We start from the raw sequence: 19,830 nt of genomic DNA on the forward strand, positions 1-19,830 counted from the left end.
ACATTTTACCAGAGCAGCAACAGAGTCCACGTTATTAGAAGAAGTAAGGTTAATTTTGTCGAGCGCCACCACAAGGAGAGCATAAAACGTCATTAACAAGCCACTAATTAACACTGTACAACCTGCTCGACCCAGAAAATACAACATTATCACCTTTTACCGAAAGAGTACGTAAAACTTTAACTAATGATGAAGTTTAAAAGAAAAGCGGAATGAAAACAAAGTGCGGCCATTAACCGACTAGTTAACTCGTTAATTACAAATGAAATACGGCAAGATTCAACTTCTCGCAAATAGTTAACATTAAAAAATAACTAGTCAAGTTAAATTTAGATATACAGCTTTGAGTAGTTGACAGAGAAATATTGTTATTGAGTAAATATGAACTTACGAAAAGATTTTTGATCCACTTCGTGAAACTTCCCGGCAGCCACAGTCCGCAGCGCCGAAATTTCGAGTAAAGATCTGCGCATGTTCAGTCTTACGGTCAGCCACTCTGCGCATGCGGCTTGTTGACGCGTAAAGTCAATGCCTCCGCCTAATTGGACCGGGCAAACTCAGCACTGAACAAAACACTTAGACAGAAGCAGTTTTTTCAGAATTAAAACTTTTGTTTTGCAGTTACATTGCATGAAATGCTTGAGTGATTATTATACGATTTATTTCGAGAGTTCAGGACTTAAGTAGAGGTCTGCAGCTAGTTAAAACCGACTTAGATCACTTGTGAACGATTGTGTATTATTGTTGGTGTCATACGAAATATCAATTTTACAAAGTGATTTATCTTTATCATTTAGTTGGTGTCATTGTATAACATTGAAAGATCGGCATTTTAATACAGGGAAGTTCAGCTTCATCTGACCTTCAGCTGAAAGCAAAATCTGCCTGTTTTTCTTCTGGAAGATCTCATTTACATGCGTCTGATGTGACCAGGGAGAGGTGTGAAAGTTTTGAAGGGGTGAGGAGAAGGGAGCACCTCATAGGCTGGCAGGAAACCTGGTGACACTGGTAGCTGGAGCCAGGGGGGATTGGCCTTGTGGGGTTCAGGGTCAGGGCTTTTGCTTTGTTTATTCAAAGCCACGGTGGACTTGGGTCGAGACGGGGGTCCTCCAGGGAGGGTGGACAGTGGTTAAAAACAGTGACAATGTGCTGGAACCATCCCATTTCCTGCAACAATGACATAGAGGAATCAGTCCGATGAGGCCGTCTGCTTTATGTTGCTGTGTTAGTGTGTTAGTGGCTGAAGCGTGAAGAGAAGTGAACATGAAGGCTGTTCTGTTGTTTTTTTTGTATCATCCAAAATTTAAGCTTTTTAAGGGGCAGTTATGGACAGTAGGGATGAGCTACTGTGTTGAAGCCAGGTGTCACAAACTATTTCAATCTTGTATTTTATCTTACTTCTCTATAAATTAGTCTTTTTGTTTTAGCAATGTTAAATAAAAATGGTTGATTATTTGACAACTCCGGAAAATCCCTGTAGTTTAGTTGATTGCAGGGTTGCAGTTCTGTTGATGAGTTGTCTGTGCACCAGTTTAGGTACTGTGTGAGAAATCCTAGACACACACACACACACACACACACACACACACCAATTCACCAATGTGATGCTCCGGTTTGAAAATACATAAATACAAAGAAAAATGTTTTTGCTCAATTAATGTGTATAATTTCAAAGTACTGTATGTCTGCAATAAATAAAGCAGTTCTATATTGCAGAGGCTTAAAGACATATGTACTAACATTGTGTATTCCACACTAATCAACATGTCCCATCAAATAAACATTTGTCAGTTTTTTTCCCAGCAGTTTATTTGAATTTCATTGAATCAATCATTTTAAAAAACCTCAGCAAAGATCTGCTCCCAGAAGAAATACATGACACGAAAACTTCCTGATCCTGAGTCGTAATCAAATCTGAACTCCTCAAAAACAATAAAATAATGAAGATTTTTTGGTGGACATCTTTCCTCCCCTGATCTTTGCTTTACACACAATGAAGCAGTTCTGTTGTTGCATTGAACAGAATCCATGTTTGAAAGGATTATCTTCTGTTTTTTCCACTTGTGCAGCATGTGACGACTGAAATCACCTTCAAGCCCATTTTACAAAAACACCACATGAAGTCTGAAAATGCATATTCTCTGTTTAAAAATAAATACCACCATTATTTTTCCTGGTTGAAGAGTTCATACAAAATCAAAGAGTTATGTACAAGGAAGTAGAAACAAAGACATCATTGGTTCGTCGTGCTGTTTTTTTGTTTTTTTTTTGTTTTTTTTTAAGAGCTTGGAGAAGCACGCTTTTCAAGTATTCAAGTAGCAGGAATATAATTAACTTTAATGCAGGGGTGTCAAACTAGTTTCATTTTGCATACAGTGGATGTTATGGGCCAGACTGATAATTATTATATAAATCATAATTATTGAACTCTCCTTTTAAAAACACATGACCACACATGAAGATTTTAGAAAAAGAACTGTAATTTCAACAATATTCTGCCTCAGTTTACGATGTGATTTACAATTTAAAGATCACAGTGGATTATTATAAAATTATTAAACATTTTCAAAGGCATAAAACATTTGGCCGCATGTAGCTGGAAGTTGAAAATATAGTTGGCTACTTCATATTCTCATCAGAATAAGTGGAAATAATCTTTAATGCCAACATTTCTCCTTCTGTGTAGTAATCTTAATCTTGATTACCTGAACCGACTCACCACTTACAGATTTCATTTCATCTTGCGGGCAGATTGGACACATTTGACACCCCTGCTTTGATGCATCTACACTTGTTAAAGCAGGAAACTGAATAATTGTTACAAAGCTGCATCTTAAAAAAAATACTGCGATAAAACACTCATGAGTACCTTCTGCTCACAGGGTGGTACGTCCTGTCGGTACTACATTAAGTAATAACCCCCTGGGAGAGACACTGTAACAGAAGAATTTAATATTCCACTTTTAAAGATGACTTAAATCTGCATCCCAAACATGATTTGTAACAATAATTCATTTACTGTCCAAAAAACGGACAGAGTGTTGGAGATTCTTTATATGAAGTGATCGTAATGTTCTGTTCATAAGTCACTGTGGAATGAGATAAATACACCTGAATGGTGTCAAACCTGGAGTTTCCTCGGTGGCATTTTGGCAACAAGAGTGAGAATTTCTTAAAAGTATTGTATATTTAAAGTGAAAGCCATTATGATTGTATTACCTAATAATCCAAGAGCTTTCCACAAAGTTCTTTATCTTTGCTCCTTTAATGCGTCTTTGTTCTTATACCACAAGCATTTTAAAAGAAACTAAACAAAACAAAACAATGCAAAAATATGATTAAAAGCATAAAGTTTCCAGAACTCTACACTCCCAAATAAGTACATTTTTTGTTTTTAGAAAATAATACTTTACATCTTTCACTGCAATTAATCAAAGCTTGTGCACTGCACAAAAAAAAGCTTCTATAATGTTTGTCAATTTAATTTAATATTAAGCGTCGCAAAAAAAAAAAAAAACAGCGAAACTTGCACATGAGCGCGCACACACACACACACACACACACACACACACACACACACACACACACACACACACACACACACACACACACACACACACACACACACACACACACACACACACACACACACACACACACAGGGGAGTGACGTGCGTCCACAGTGGCGTCTGGCCCTGAACACACTGCAGACCTCTCAGGTCGTCGTTGAGTCTCTGAAGAACTTTGCTCATGTACATCCTGATATGTGGAAGGAGCCACGGCGCCGCCCTCATGACGTGGTGGCCATCTTCCCGTGCACACGGAAGCGGTAGAGACACGTGTATTCCACGTGACCCCAGTTAGTGAGGACTCGCAGCTCCACGTACCGATAGAGGACGTCACTCGGGTTCTGTTAGGGAAGAAGAGAGAACATGATCACGGTCAAACTCAGTGTGTGTGTGTGTGTGTGTGTGTGTGTGTGTGTGCGATCCGTCAGCCAGTTCAAACTTACCGGCAGCTTAAAGGTCTGCGTCGACTCCCCATACTCATCATAAGTGAACCCCCCCAGCAGCGTTCCCTCTTCCGTGTCATTTTTCATCCCCTGGAAATGACCAAGAACATCTGATGTCAAGACTCGTTTACAAAACGTTTCCAAATAAAATGCATCGTTGTTGTTTCAGAAACATTTCCTGCTTACGTGGCAAAGTTTTGACTTTATTGAAGAGCAACTGCGAGAACTTGACACTTTCGCTTACATCCACAAATATCTGTGTGTTGTGTATCCGTCTTGACGATGCTCGCTTTTAAATTATGAATGAATATAAGGAGAATATTTTACATGATGTCTGAAATACCGTGGATTTTATAAATGTACTTTATCCAAAGATATATTCATATTAAACCGCATTTCAAAGCATAAAAACCTTGAAAGATTTCATGGCGCTTTAATAAAGGTCCTGGCGCCGTGTCGAGCAGGACTCACGTAGACTTCAAAGTCTTTGGGTGCCGAGTCGATACGGCCCGTGGGGGAGTTGTAGCGCGGCAGGTGGTCCAGCGTCACATGAGTGATCATCACAGGGTGAGACAGCGAGATGACCAGGGTGCCTTGCACGCCGTGGAACGCCCAACACTTCCCAGGAAGCAGCACCGGGTAACCCTGGAGAGAGACACATACAGCGAGGAAACACCGATCAAATAAGTACAGCACAGGAAGGACAAAATCAGAAAAAAAAGCGTAAAAACAGAAAGAGAGAATGTAGTTATGTTTGTACCTGAAGGACAGTCCGCGGGCTTTCAGACGGATACCAGAGAGGGAAACCAAACAGGGTCACACACGCCGAACGGATCCGGTACGTCTCCGAACACCGAGTGCTGACCACACTGGCACCTGCACACACACACACACACACACACACACACACACACACACACACACACACACACACACACACACACACACACACACACACACACACACACACACACACACACACACACACACACACACACACACACACACACAGTCTGAAACTATTACTACAACTCTCATCTGTGACTGTACGCCTTCACCAATCATCCGTGTCACTTTGAGCTCTGGCTGCCAGAATCCAGTCATTCCCCAAAGAGGCTCTGGATTCTCATGATCAACAGGAAACATGAGCTCTCAGTAGGTTTGACCTTTGGCTGCTAAATTCACTATGTCGTCCTTGAATTACTTGGTTATTTTCAAACCAAAATGGATGAGATGATAATGAGCTTCGTAAGGAAAAGCTGTGTTAAAATGCACTGTGATGTACAAATAGTAGAAAGACAAATGCACATCAAACATGCAAATGTTTTCTCATTCGAATAAATTCCAACAACAGTTATCAGCCAGTGTTACAAACCTTGAGTCTCCAGAGCAAAATCTGGCATTTTGTCGGCCATAGGACGTCCACAGTCTGTGCAGCTTCCTTTGTCAGCGAGCCTGATGGCGTCCTGCTCCTGATTCACGTTCAGAAAAAGAAAGCAAACTGTCAACATTCTACCCAGATTCACAGGCGGATGTGACGTGATATGAGGAATGATCGTGTTATGCTGTAATGTGTTACATCTGCTGATGCAGATGTCTGCGGTTACCTTGACACGGTCAGTGAACCACTTCTCCATGGCCTGCTGGAGCTCCGGGGTGAGATGATTGAGGACGGGGGCAGCGCTGGGCTCAGGACAGGGGGCGGGAGGGGGCATCAGCTGGATGGACGACAAGTCCTGAAAAAGCTGATTCAGAAGGAAAGTTGAGGATCAAAAGTGAGTAAACATGTTGAGCGTGTCACTCGGTAAATCTCCATCAGCTCTGTTACCTGGGCGTTCTGGACCTCCAGCGTCTGGATCCTGAGGTTGAGGCTGGAAGCGGCCGATTGGCTGTCCGTCTGGTAGCCTGCGATCTGCTGGCTCAGCACTGCCACCTCCCGCTCCAGCTGCACCCAGCTGCCCGAATTTCCTGCTTCCAGCTTGGCTTTCATGTCCTGCAGGTCCAGCTGCAGCGTCTTTTTAATCTGGGAGCCAAAAGCAAACCGTGCGTTAAGGAGCAGAATGAAAGAGAAAGTACTGGAAAGTGCTAGGCTTCATTATGTGAAAGCTATTTCTTAAAAAAACATCTTCCGACCAAACTTCATAGATAAACAGAGCTGATTTCTGCAGTTACTCATCATCACCACCAGGTGTCACTACAGCAGAGCCAAGTTTAAACAAAGCTACTAACACTACAAATGTTCCTGTCCCTCCAAACCACATCAAAACCTTAGATCACTTGAAGAGTGACACAGACTTCAATCTGAGGGAACGAAATAGGAAGAAAGATTTGTTTCATGGATATTATTTTGATGCTTTGAAATTCAATAATGGATCTCATTTTATCATACTCTGTGTCTGTAGTTTCTTATATTTGGTTTAGTTTGTGTACGTGGAATAAAGATGTATATTGCTTGCATCCCAAAAATGCAAATGGATGGAAAAAAAATTATAGATTTCAGTATTTGGTGATTTATTTGGTTTGTGGCGTTGTTGTGTGCGCAGTCCAATTTCATCTTGGATGAGCCGGACTGGTAAAAAAGTGCCATAATAATCTTTAAATTCAAACTTTAAAGTTTTTCTTTGGCGTGGAGCAGAGTAAATGTCATGAAAATATCTATATTATTACAGAAAATAACTACAATCTCAACATGAATCCAATTTTTAATGAAACAATCTGGTGCACAATATAGTGAAATGTCCAGAAACCCCTGATTTACAGCAAGTGAAAATGGGTTGTATATATTTTTGTGGTTGAGGTTCCATAGTTGTACCTCAAGGTTTCCAGCTACTTTGACTGTCCTAGTATTTTATAAGGTTAAGATCCTTTCACCTGAGAGAGGAGATGCTCCTGCTTCAGCTGCAGCTGCACCTGAAAGAAACGCACATCTACATCACACTCATTCGCCATCTTTACTCCACACATGAAAACAGTGAACCCAGTCCTAATGGTACATGTCATTCCAGAATATTTCCATCTTGTCTTAGAGGAAACGAGCCTTGCTTGATGGTTTTAGGAAGGCTTTCATGATTACCGTTCCTGTTGTTATTTTGGGATGCACAGTACAGTCAGACTTGTTCTTACCAGCAGACGTTCCATCTTCGCTTCGACAGCAGCAGATACAATGGCAGGATCCTGGATTGAAATAATGACATTAAAATACTAATAAAGTAAAAAGAACAAAACACATTTTCAAGGGATATTTGTTGTAAAAAAGAAAGAAAAAAAAAGAAATCAACAATCTGGTGCATAATGAATTATTTCCCTCAGGAGTGAGAGTTAAGATAGTGTTTAAGTATCACTGAAGAGTAGAAAGTGAAACTCAAACACAGTGCAGTCCGGGGGCAGGAGTCTATCGCCTCCACCTCAATTCAAACAGTGAGATGCAGATGATCTGAAGTGTGTCCGTACCACCACAGGTGAGGAATACACGATGTTGGGTTGAGGAGGAGGAAGAGGAGGAGTGGCGGGGATGACGGGCTGGCTCGGAGGTTTTGTCTGTGACACAGTCTTTGTGGAAGTCAAACGGGAGAAGAAAGAGGTGGAGAAGGGAAGGAGCAACCATACACCTGATGGAAACAAACCCATGGGGGTCAGGATCATTTCAAAATACACTCAAATGTGGATTACGTGACTCAAAAAACACTCGGACATGAACAAAATGTAATGATTGATGTTGAGAACAATGCTTTATAAAGCAATGTGCTGCTGCACATTATGATGACATTACTATCAAGGTCACAGTTACAGAAGTTACACAAGGAGTATTGTTCGCTTGACTTTTAGTTTGAAGCGAACAGTCAGTGGTAATATTCAGTCTTCAACCTCTGCTTCTATCGCCCTGCTTTTACACGATAGTTCTTCTCTAAGAGTTTATATTTCAATTCTCATTAGATTCTCTGCACGTTTCCCTAAAAGAAAACTAGTTTACCCTCTTTATGTTCTTCAATACAAAACACAGCCTCTCCCTATAGTTTCTTAACAGATATACACATCACTTAACCATCCTACCTGAGGAAACACAAGAGCTAAATTACATTTTATTTTTCATTGAAACTCTTTTGAAGCATTACAGAGTGAGAAGATTCAGGCGGTAATTTACAGTAACATGCAGATGCGTGCGAGTGCGAGCTAACCACACAAGCAGAGACAGCCGAGGTCGGCTGCTATGCAAATCAAATGCCATCTGTGTGGCACACTACTATCTCTTCACTTCCTGGAGGGGGAAACCCAGAGCACCTTAGTCTTCAGGAAAGAAGCTGCCTACTAAAAGCTTTCAGAAAGCAAGTAGAAGCACACCGAGATGACTCAGACCAAGTACGGTGAATCATGGTGTGGAGTGTGGATGTGCAAAGTGAAGCTAAACGTTTATACTCACATAGAAGTAAGATGAGGAGGAGCAGAACCAGGACACCAGCCGTCTTCATGTGCCTTCTGAAGGAAGGGGCTCCCGCTGGGAGGAAGAGAGCAGTTGACTTGTGAGGATTTGGACCAACCAGAGCCGAGTGTTTATCGATTGTGAAAGCATTAATCTCTAAATAACGTACAGGCACATGTTGAAGAATAAAATGCTGGACATTTGTTTGGGAGAAGTGTTTGCATGTACAAATTACCTAACGCTGTCAGATGAAGTATTTTTGAATGTGCGGCAGCGGCTGTCGATGAGGCTGCCGATGAGGCTGACTCTAAACACAACACAGGAAAACAGAGATTGATTTAGTTGTGTAAATACACAGCTGAACACCCAAACTCCAGTCGCCTCCTCACCAATCCAACTGTCTAAGGCACTGCTGATCCTCCTCCTGTATCCGACACAGGCGCCCTCGCCGGTGGAGCTGAGCTTGTTGGTTGCAGCTGACGGCTTCCGGCCTCCCTCGGAGGAGGAGTACCCCGAGCTGTCCACGCCACTCTGACTCAGCTCCTTGTGGTTCGGCCTGACGTGCAGCCCTGACCTGCTGGAGCTGCAGTGGACGGTGTAGGAGCTCCTCTCTGGAGCGGTGGAGGGGCAGCGGGTGGGCGTCAGGGCTGGCCGAGGGGTGGGCGTGGAGGCCGCGAAGGCCACCGTCCTCATTGTGACCTGCGTCTGACTGCTCGATGGGGACGGAGTCAACACTGCGGAGCAGAGAGGAGACGAGGTTGGTTCTCAGCAAATGTTCACAACAGGCAGTCGTGTGTCTTTATACAGTTACTAAGTAGGGATGCAGAGATACCAATATCAGTATCGGGTACGATACTGCACGGAGTACTGGTACTCGGAAAAGATCCCAGAATACTACATGATGGCATCAGTGAGGAGGTGGTTCAATGGAAAGCATAGCCTTTGCATATCGTCGGCGTATGGAGTGTAAATGAGGGAAGTAGCTAAAGGTTAGTACTCGTACTCGTACTTATCCTTTGGGAACGTGGCATCGGTGCATCACTACTACAAAGTCCTGCAGTGGATAGTTGTTACCTTCATACTGGTCCGTGGCGACCGGTGACTCCGGGCTGGCTGAACTCGCGTTGCTGTTCGCTCTGCTGGACGTACGGGAGCCGGACTTGCGAGGCCCTGCCTTCTTTTTAAAAACCCTGAAGAGGAAAAGAAGAATTAGTGATTGTTAATAAAACAAGATTGCAATCGCAATCCCTCAGATTAGTGCTGGTTGACTTACTTCACCGGGATTTCGCGGTAGGAAATGTTTGTCACAGTGCTGGAGTCAGACTCCTCGTCTGAATTGTAGTAGCCACCGGACACGAGGCGAGAGCTCCTCCGAGACATGACTGAGGGGACAAGAAGAAAAACACAGATTGAGACATGATAACGACGAGCAGAAGGCAATAAGATATATTCTCCCCTCCAATTTTCTACCCTTTCATCCTCTTCATAGTGAGAATGTAAAAGCAAGAAGAAATGCTATCAGATCATCATACTTCTTGTTTTGTCAGCTTTTTTTTTTTTTTTTTATATTTTTTCTCAAAATTACCAAAGCTTCAATCATGGAACATGGATTTGGAAAATGTTGCTTAAAAGAAAGAATTCATGCCAGACTGAGCAAATAAAGTTGAACAAATCAAAAGAATGTGTGATGAGGACATAACGGTTCACTAAAGTAGTCATACATGTGGAATGCGGGCCAAAGATTACCCAGCAGAGTTCACATTTTGGCTCGAGGGACGACGGCCCCCAAGTGTTTCAATGACAAAGAAACTTTATATCATTTAATAGCCACTGATTTATCATTCAAAATTCATATTTGCCCATTTTTCAGGAACAGATACATAATTAAAGGAAGACTTTAGTTTATTCTTTTATTTCTTTTTTTTTGTTTTGAGATCTCATTAGGCTCTATGTGATCCTTAACTAAAATTACTTTGAAATGCTTTTAACTGTGCAAATATTTCCTGCCAGGAATAATCTAGAAACTATCCCAGTTAGCAGTGATAATATGATATAGTTTGAATTTGAATTCTAAGTAAACAAATCCTATTTCTTATATTGTTACATGCTGCAGTGATATTAACACTAAGACATCAGGTATAATTGCATATTATTTAAACTTTCTGATAAAAACAAATCCAGCAATGGAGCTTTCCAAACAATAATGAAACAGCACAATACCATTTTTGCCACAGTCACACTGTCACCAGCAGAGTCAGACTGCTACATGTTAGCGGGAGCTGTCGGAGTATGAGGCGTAATAAACATGACCATCACAGTAGTTGAGAGATTCTCAAAGTGTGGGAATACAGTCCACCCTCTCAGAGAGCATAAACCAGAATGACGACCCCCCATTCACGTTGGATTGTTATGACGAGTGACTGTCAACCCTTAAAACTACCAAGTCTCAGGAAATTCAGGACTGGGAGTCAAAATACTCTGGGGGCCGCCATTGTTGTCGTTGTCCCGCTGCTATTTGACAAAGGTTGTGGTACGTAATACGCAGCGTGTCTGCTGTCTACATGGAGACGGAATCCGAGGGTTTTTGAAAAGTTCCACATTGGGAGTGTTTTCCAAAAGTTACATTTTCAGTTGCTCCGAGTAACGCTGATTAGCTGGACATCCAAAACACAAGAAAAGTTTTCTGTTTTCAGAAAACGTCGTGCAAACAGAGTCTAAATGTTCTGCAACTGTTGCAAACGTTTTTTTGGCCGATTTTCAACGTATCACCATCACACTTCTAACACTTTTGAAATATGCGTTAATTTAATCAACATTTCTCATTTTCACCAAAAGTAAATTCAATACATTAAAAAAACCACTGCAATCGTTTGTACTATTTGGTAGGATTGTTACAAAAACAACACAACAAGCCGGACATTTACAACGGGAACAGTAGAAGCGCGAGTAATAATGCCGTAATAATAGCGTTAACATTAGCATATCAGCTGTGAACAAAGCCGTAATGAGCAGTGCATGAAGTAGTAATAATTACAGAGGCTTACCAGTACAGTGACATACAGAGCAGCAGTGTCACTGGGCCTGTTACACTTGATGCAGTGGCAGCACTAACGAATAAGAGCCTGACAGCTGCTCTTAGCGTTAATCTTGGTGGCCAGTAATCCAACTAATCTGTCTTGCAGCTCAAACGCTCGCTGAGATTAAACAAGCATACATGAAAAAAAAAAAAAAAACACGGCATCCAAACACACAGCATTATAAAAATACACTGACAGTATGCTTACAAATGCGTCGACACTTAAGAGTGCACAGTATGAAACAAGGTTTAAACATTGAAAAGAAAAGTCTATCAAACTATTCACAAGGTGAGCTTTCAGGCACCATCCCAAAGATTGTGTAACAAGGAATCTAAAGCCGAGTCGATGTGTTCTCTCAGCACACTAAGTTAGCATAAACCCCCGGCTCAGAAGCTTCACTTCAAGTTCAAAGTCTAAACTCAGAATCATTTACACACATCTCATGCTTCTCTTTTGACTTTGCTGCACTTGAAAAAGGAGAAGCATGAGATCAGGGGAGTCAAACGCATTTTAGTTCAGGGGCCACATAAGGCCCAATTTCATCTTGAGTGGGCTGGACTGGTAAAATAGTGCAATAATAACCTTGAAATGTAAACAAAAAAGTTGTACTTTTGTCCCGGCGCAGAGTATACGTGAGGGAAATGTTGATATTCTTGTTTTAGAGAGTGACTACAACATGAAGCCATTTTAATATTTTCTGGTACAAAATCCCTTGAAATGTCAAAAAAAGAGTTGCATTATACATGCTCTTACAAGCTCAGCCTGACAACATTTGAGGCTAAATACAGTTTGCTTGCAATGATCTCAGAGTTTCAGTGTTGTGTTGTGTCCACCGCTATTATGAAAGTCGTTTAATAGAAAATCAATGATTTCTTTGAAATCTTTAACAGTTTAACAGTCGGTGGCTTGGCGATCAGATTGGAACCTCTTGTGCGCCAGTTTTGGCCAACGGGCCTTAGGTTTGCCAGAAGTGGATTAGAGAAAAATGTCCAGATTATGGCCTAATCTGAGCAGGTAAGAAATATTTTCCACAGAATGTTGTTCATAAGAAGCTTGGTAGAGACACAGATGGTGAAAACATGTTTTGAAATTGTGCACTGAGGAGAATTTTCTTTTCTTCCACAGAAAATACTTGGGTTGTATTGTAGTTGTGTGATTTATGTCGGTTCTGTTACCGTCAGTCACATCAACTTGTTCTATCCAACTCATCCTAGCTGACTAGCAGTAGACGAGCACATCTTGGACAAGTGAACACTCCTTAACACGGCACACACTTTCACAACCTGACAAAAGTCACGACAGCTTAGAAAATGTAGTCAAAGTCAAAACAGGGCCACCACTGGTGCAATGACACTCCCATACCCATCACGTCCAGCGTACGATCCGTTCGGACTTCATTTCTCCGCTCAGATTACAATCCTCAGGGCTCACCTGTCAGGATCCGAGCGGCCGTGGTCACACTGTGCTCAAACTGTGCTCAAACTGAACTGGCCAAGCTTGAACACACCCTGAAGGCTCCTCTTTGCACCACACCCAGACAGTCTATGTCATTACACTGTGGCATCAGTGAACACGCACACGCACACGCACTAACACACGTTTCTGACTCACCTCTGCATACCTCCAGTTAAGTAGACAGTCTGGCAATTCAAGTGAAATGTAACAGACAGTAACCTAAGAGTTATAAATGGCTTTCAACCTCATCGACTTCAGCTTTGTGTCAGCCACTTGTAAGTTACTTGACTTCCTCCAGTCAGAAAATCCATCCACCTTTCTGTGGTCTCGTATTTAAACCTCCCTCGTGTGAAGAGTCTTCTTCTCTTACAGGCAAATCCTGATATTATTAGCTGGGGACATGACAAGAGCCCGGCGTTACTTACTTGTGCTGCTGCTGAAAGGAGAGGCAGAAGACGACAGAAAAGGAAGCTGTGGTTTTTTTTGTACCAACTCGACAGGAAGTCAGAGAGAAAGAGCACACACACACTGAGAAACCTTCACTTCCAAGCATAATGTCTAATATAGCTAAAGCTGCTCTGAAGTGATGCCACGGTGAAGTTTATCTCCTTTATTAGCTGTTAACGTGCTCTTGTTGTAGTTCCTCTCCTCTTGGGAGGAGCCCATGCATTTTCCACCAACTCCCTGTACTCCTCTTTGATAACCAGTGCTGCCAATACTGTTGCATATGGCGAACAAACTGCAAGGAAGAATGTATATTCATATTTCCTGTATGCTCTGAGGCAGCAGATCCGGTAAAGGAAACAAACGACTCCCTGTCATACATTCACCTGTTCTTTTCCTCCCGGTATGTCAAGAGGCTTTAGCTAAGAGCTCGGAGAAGGGAGCAGTTTGTACTTTAACTCCCTCAAAATCCTCCCTTCTATTGTAAATGGCATCCCCGTGCAGCCGAGCTCAGCACTTTTCCTCTTCTGATAGAGTGACCCCCCCCTCCTCCTCGGACAGAGGACATCACTGCAGAGAGACATTGCTGAAGGGTTACTGAGAAAGCATGATTCTCCTCCGCCAGCTTAGCATTATGTGTCCTTGGGTACGACTGAATGCATGAGCCATTTGCAAAGTCAGGAACAGGCCAATCTTAAGTAGATGAGAACACCCCACCCCCACCCCCACCCCCACCCCCTGCAAACTGAAAAAAACCTGATTCAGGTCCTCGGGGGTGGTGGGAAGACAAAAAGAGGCTGTTTACTGGAAGCAGTGAGCGCAGACAGCTAAAATGATGCGTTTACAGCATGACAGTCGATTTCTGCTTACACGAGGAATAAACCAGCATCCACCATGAGGAGCAGCAGTAGAGAAGTGCAGCTGATTGACCAACAGGCAGCACGGCTGTAAACTAATATCACAAATATACAAGGTGTTTCTGGACAAAACATGTTGTAACAATGGGATTTTACAGAAAAAGGGTCATTTCATGCCCTGTTTGCATGGATTTAGTATTACCTAGGGACTAATGGTAAATTGTGAATTACCCCTCCACGTCTGTGTTTCTTGCAGTGCATTCTTAGGGGATAAGCAAACTCTGTATTTTACTCGAATTTACTGGCATTACAGCCTGGATATGATGTCACGTCTGTGCACGCTGCAACATCCGCTGTTGTCACGTGGTATGTAGTCATCATGGCAACAGTAAACATGTCAAAGCAGCAATGCAACTTCAGAACAGTGAGCAGCATTGTCGAGATAATGGGCCATCAGGGTGTTTGTATTTAGCCTGTTGAAAGATATGCCTAGTAAAAAATGTGTCTTGCCACATGTTGCTACACATGTCATCCTTCTCAGTATCCCCCGGAATGTCCCTCTTCTTCTTCTTCTTCTCATTTTTCCTTTACTGCAAATGGTCCATAGGCCTGTTGTGTATTGGCCTACTCCTATAAATGCCGTCAATAATTTCCACCGCAGCCTCCATATTTCAAGCTGGTTACCCGGGGGGGCAAACAGAGGAGACACTGAGCCGGGCTTGGGACCCGCAGCATTCTTCTGGCTCGTGTGGGCCGGGTGTCCAGCGCTCTCCACGGAGGGAGTGCACCGGTCGGCCACCTTGGTTGCGCAATTAAAGAAAGAAAACAACGAAAATCCCCCCCAATCACCGAGATACAGATTCGCACAGAAATAGTGTTATCACAGGACGTCGGTGTTCGGCGAAATATGGCAGGTAATTTAAAGTGAAATTTATACTTTACAAATGACAGACATGGTGGATTTGCACGATATCATGATCACAGACATCCTCCAGAATTATTACAAATTACCATTGGTCACTAGGTAATACTAATCCCGTGCGAATAGGCCTGAAGACCTCGTTTACATGAAAACCTTTCAAGTAAAAAGGCATCGATTTTGCCTTTTCCTTTCGTGTCAAGTTTACAAGGCAACATTTTGAAAACAATGTTTGTTTACATGGAAACGGAAGAAACACTGAAAACAATGTAGTTAGTGTGCAAGGCCACGGATTGGAGGCGGCGGTTGTTTTTATAAGGAAACTAGGGTGCTGGCCTTGAAGTGCAAACCACAACAACAAATCACTAAACACAACGGCAAATTGAAAAACACAACGACTATAACTTGAAAGGAAGAGGTAGGTACCCATTGCAGTCATGAACCAGCTACAATACATCACTTGTTACCACTTTCTGTCCGTGCTCTGCGTTCATTCCATTCATAATTCTGTCCACTTCCTGGAGGCTTATCGATACAGACCAACAGCTCTCAGGTACAACAGATATCTGTTGTTGAGTTTAGAAAAGAATAATAAATATGTAAGTTATCAAAGAACATATTCACCTGGCATTAACCAACGTTTCAGGGGATCCGATCACTAGCGGCCTGAAGACAAGTGTGAACAGGCACCAAAGCGATTTCACTCAAACCCCTACCCGAGGTGGTCTGGGACACATCTGACCTAATAGGCTTTGTAGTTTGATCAGCATGTGCAGCGAAAGCTTTCCCTGACAGTGGCATTTCAGGAAAATATGTCACATGTAAATGTCATGTGCATGCTGTATTTTCGTTTAAGTTATACGGTCTTTCAAACAATCACTCTAAAAACAATTATGTGATTCCATATTCATGATTCAGTGACTGTGTAAAAATGTACAACGTGGAAGATAAACTACCGGAGAGGATTCGTAGTAGGTTCAAATCCTTTTTAAACTAGAGGAGTAGTATTTGACGAGGGCTGGGCTGGGTGGAGCGCCGTTACTTTTCCACTATCCCAACCACTGAGGCTGGCAGAGCTCAGACAAAAGGGGGGAAAGGCATGTGAAAGAGAGATCAGATAGGGACAGAGGTAGAGAATGGCAGTGGGCAGCACAAAAAGGATGAAACAGGCAAGCAGGCAATGGGACAAAGGGATACGATGTCAAAAAAGAAAGAGAAACGTGAGTGCAAGCGGGAGAGAATCGGAGGCCAGAAACGAGAAGGGGGGGGGGGGGGGGGGGGGTGACTCTGTGAGTGGAAAGCAGCGGGTAAAGAATGCAGAAAATGACTCCACATAAAACCCAAACCGTGGCTGGCAAGGAGTCCAGGAGCTGTGGCTAACGTCAGGACAGTGCCAGTGAAATATGACTCAGACATACAGAGCGGGTGAGTCACTTGCACGCTCCGGCTTCAGACAAATAACCCCAAACTCTGGGTACAGAAGGAACAGTAATTTATCTGAGCAGCTACCTAATAAGGTCTGTTTACAGAGATGGGAACCACATGCTTTGTTCGGGCTCTCTGGATTCACAACAGTTAGCTTGTCGGCGAGTTTACAGGGGAGGAGAAGGATGAGGCTTTGTTGTGTGTTATGTTGGATTCTGCCCAGGACCAGGCCGGCTCGACTTATCTTCCAAGGCTCATTTCTGGTCAGAGTCAGATTGTAAATCTGCTTAAATAAATTAAATGTCCTATAATTTGGTTCAGATCTCTCTTGAAGACCGGCCATAATAGCTGTATTATGTTAATATGTATTTTCAGCAGACTGGTGTCATGACGTAAGCATGTGGACACAAAAACAATACACAATGCTGCCTCATTTAAACAAAGAACTGCTGAGAGACTCGAGTTCAGACCCGCAGAGACACTAGTTTAAGAATGGTAATTACATCTGAATAAATAAATGAGAGAATGAAATTGCCAGCTTGCAAGTAAAGCCAGATTATATTTATAGGCTCCGGTTCTGTGGAGAGTACTGAACATTTCTACTCAAGTACAACTACTACTCTTATAGTGCCTGAATGGTATTTGATTACAAGTACAAATACTCTTCTCAAGAAATACTCAGTACAATTCAATTCAATTCCCCCCAAATGACACAATGGCAATTTGCAATGACAGCATTTTAGAATTAGTAAATGAGATTACAGGAGTAAAAATTAACTTCTGTATGAGTAAAAGTGCACAGTTGAACAAAAATACAAGTATTTATGGATACTACTTAAATACAGTAATGTCAGCATTTGGAATATATGGCTTGCTTCAGTGATTTCTTACCTAATAAAACAACAACATGAAATTACAGCTATGTACGCATTTAAAACGTGACGCATAGCCCATAATCTCAATCTGTAATGGCAGATTACATGCTGTACCAGAGAAAATATGGTTTAATTAAATACATTCAAAATTAAATTGACCTCATTTAATATCTTACACTTAAACCCAGGGTACTGGAAACTCCTACTTAAGCTACAATACCTGAACTGTACTGAATTACAGGTAAAAGTAAGAAGTAAGTAAGCAAGTAAGTAAATGAATAAATGAACAGCAACATTAAAAAAAATACTTTAAATGTGACATAATATATAAATTTTCTATATACAAAATTAAGTTGTAGTTAAAATTATATATTATAAGTTATAATTATAAGTGACTATGAATAAAGGAAGAAAAACATGTTGAGTATGATATAAATGTAAAAGGCGAGTCTACGAAGTGTTTTACTCGTTAGTCGACATTAGCCAAAACTTAAACTTTCCGTTATTCTTTTAAGTTCTTTTTTTTTTTTTTTTTTTTTTAAATCGTCCCGGTTCCGCCCACAGACTAAACTGAACGCCTACGACACACACCGAGTTTATTTGTAGCAGCAAAACAACGCTGCGTGTGTTTAGTAGTGTCAGTTATATTACAGATCCATGAACTCTGGAGGCACGTTAACGGCAGTGTCAGTGACACGAGCATCCTGAAACCGAGCGCACACACCCCGGGGGAGAACAGGGGGAGACCCCGGGAGAAAGAGGGGGACACTGACAGTCAGACATTTACCAACAACACGTTAAGCAGAAGTTTGATAGTGCAAAACTGAGTGTCCTGAACTTACCCCGTCAATTCAGTTGAAGTCAGCAGCGGATGATACATCAACAAGGGCGCGTGCGAGAAACGATAATCCTCCGTTCAGCTACGAAGCCACGACTCCATTATCATACAAGTACTCCCTGACTTCAAGTTACAAACTTAGAAAGAAACGGAGTGTAAAGGGAGGACGTGGATGGGACGGAGCGGAGGAACACACTGACAGCTCGGAGGTATGACGCCGCAACAGACGCTCCGACTGATACTGCGACTGACGGCGGAAGAAGAGTCAAGCTGCCGGAGGTGGAGACGGACAGACAACAGCGCAGCTGCACACCGGAAGACACACAGAGAGACACTTCGCTATTGTTATATTTTTTATTTTCATTCGTATTCCTATTCAATTTTCAATTCTATTTCAAGTTTCATTCGTATTTTTATTCTCATGTTATTGTTATTTGTAATTTTTATCCTTAGTCTTTATTTTTCTATAGTTTAATCAATTATCATTGTTATCACACAACAGAATTATTATTATTATTATTATTATTATTATTATTATTATTATTATTATTATTATTATTATTATTATTATTATTATCATCATCATTGCAGACGCTAAAGTTAGATTATTTTTGCTTTTATTGGTATACAATTATTGTATAAAGTATATAGGAGCATTATTACCTCTATTATATTATTGATGTTTTTGTAAAAAGTAAGTGAATATGACCTATATTGGACATTTCTATTATGAAATATCCCAAAAAATCCACCTCGTTTGTTTCATATAAATTAATGTGTGTATGTATGTATATGCTGATATGTTTTTTATTCTTATTATTGTCCTACTTTCTTTCTCTACATATTCATTAACATTACTATTCTTTAATATTCCTATTTTCATATGTATTTTTTCTTTGCTGAATTTAAAATAGAATATACTTTAAAAAATAGTAGTAAAAGACCGGAAATGCATCAGTTTCATGCGAACATATATTTATTTTATGTTGTACACGTCCTGGATGTGATGTTGTCCACTTTGAAACTGTTTCCGGTATCCCTCTGGCAGAAACTATAACAAAAGCGCCCCCTGGTGGTCAGACTTGCACACTGCAGGAAGATCTTGTCCCACTGGCTGCTGTTCAGGCCTGCTGACACACAGTGGAGCCATCAGGCCGTGGATGACTGAGAAGACCTGAACTATCAAGCACTGAGACAATGCTGAAGACTACAGTCATAGATATCAATCTGTCTCTGTCTCTCTCTTTCTCTCTCTCTCTTTCACACACACACACACACACACACACACACACACACACACACACACACACACACACACACACACACACACACACACACACACACACACACACACACACACACACACACACAAATATTGCATGTAAAATGTTATGTTCTGCTTTATCTGCATCCTATTTAAAGTATAGAAACAGGTTAAACAGAAAACTATAATAGTTTATTTATTACTTTTTTATAAACATACAAACAAACAAGAACAAATGAAAAACCAC

General features: G+C 41.6%; 1 protein-coding gene across 8 annotated transcripts; it reads right to left on the reverse strand.

Moving 5' to 3' along the window:
• Positions 1-1,798: 1,798 nt before the first annotated feature.
• sun2 (Sad1 and UNC84 domain containing 2) lies at positions 1,799-18,586 on the reverse strand. 8 transcript variants are annotated; one of them, XR_013935378.1, is made up of 17 exons: positions 12,938-13,063; positions 9,703-9,811; positions 9,504-9,619; positions 8,819-9,163; positions 8,665-8,736; positions 8,430-8,504; positions 7,463-7,620; positions 7,136-7,186; positions 6,884-6,922; positions 5,841-6,035; positions 5,620-5,757; positions 5,388-5,484; positions 4,773-4,888; positions 4,484-4,657; positions 4,013-4,102; positions 2,792-3,910; positions 1,799-2,334 (listed from the first exon to the last, which is right to left on the reverse strand). XR_013935378.1 is itself a non-coding variant. In XM_080464545.1 (16 exons), the coding sequence occupies exons 2-16, from the start codon at positions 9,807-9,809 to the stop codon at positions 3,791-3,793; spliced, it is 1,893 nt and encodes a 630-aa protein (XP_080320671.1). In that variant the 5' UTR covers positions 9,810-9,811; positions 18,324-18,586; the 3' UTR covers positions 1,799-3,790. The 8 variants fall into 8 exon arrangements, 5 of the variants coding, with proteins under 5 accessions (XP_080320671.1, XP_080320674.1, XP_080320673.1 ...); XR_013935379.1 differs by lacking the exon at positions 12,938-13,063 and adding an exon at positions 11,474-11,529; XR_013935380.1 differs by lacking the exon at positions 12,938-13,063 and adding an exon at positions 11,474-11,529 and having other exon boundaries at positions 2,770-3,910.
• Positions 18,587-19,830: the final 1,244 nt, after the last annotated feature.

Source organism: Lipophrys pholis (assembly GCF_963383615.2).
Source record: "Lipophrys pholis genome assembly, chromosome: 5".
NCBI lineage: Eukaryota > Metazoa > Chordata > Actinopteri > Blenniiformes > Blenniidae > Lipophrys > Lipophrys pholis.

Coding starts and splice junctions, on each gene's coding strand:
- sun2 (XM_080464544.1), bottom strand. Junction 6,036..6,883: donor AGGAGCATCTCCTCTCTCAG/GTGAAAGGATCT, acceptor TTTGGCTCCCAG/ATTAAAAAGACGCTGCAGCT. Junction 4,658..4,772: donor GCCCGCGGACTGTCCTTCAG/GTACAAACATAA, acceptor GTCTCTCTCCAG/GGTTACCCGGTGCTGCTTCC.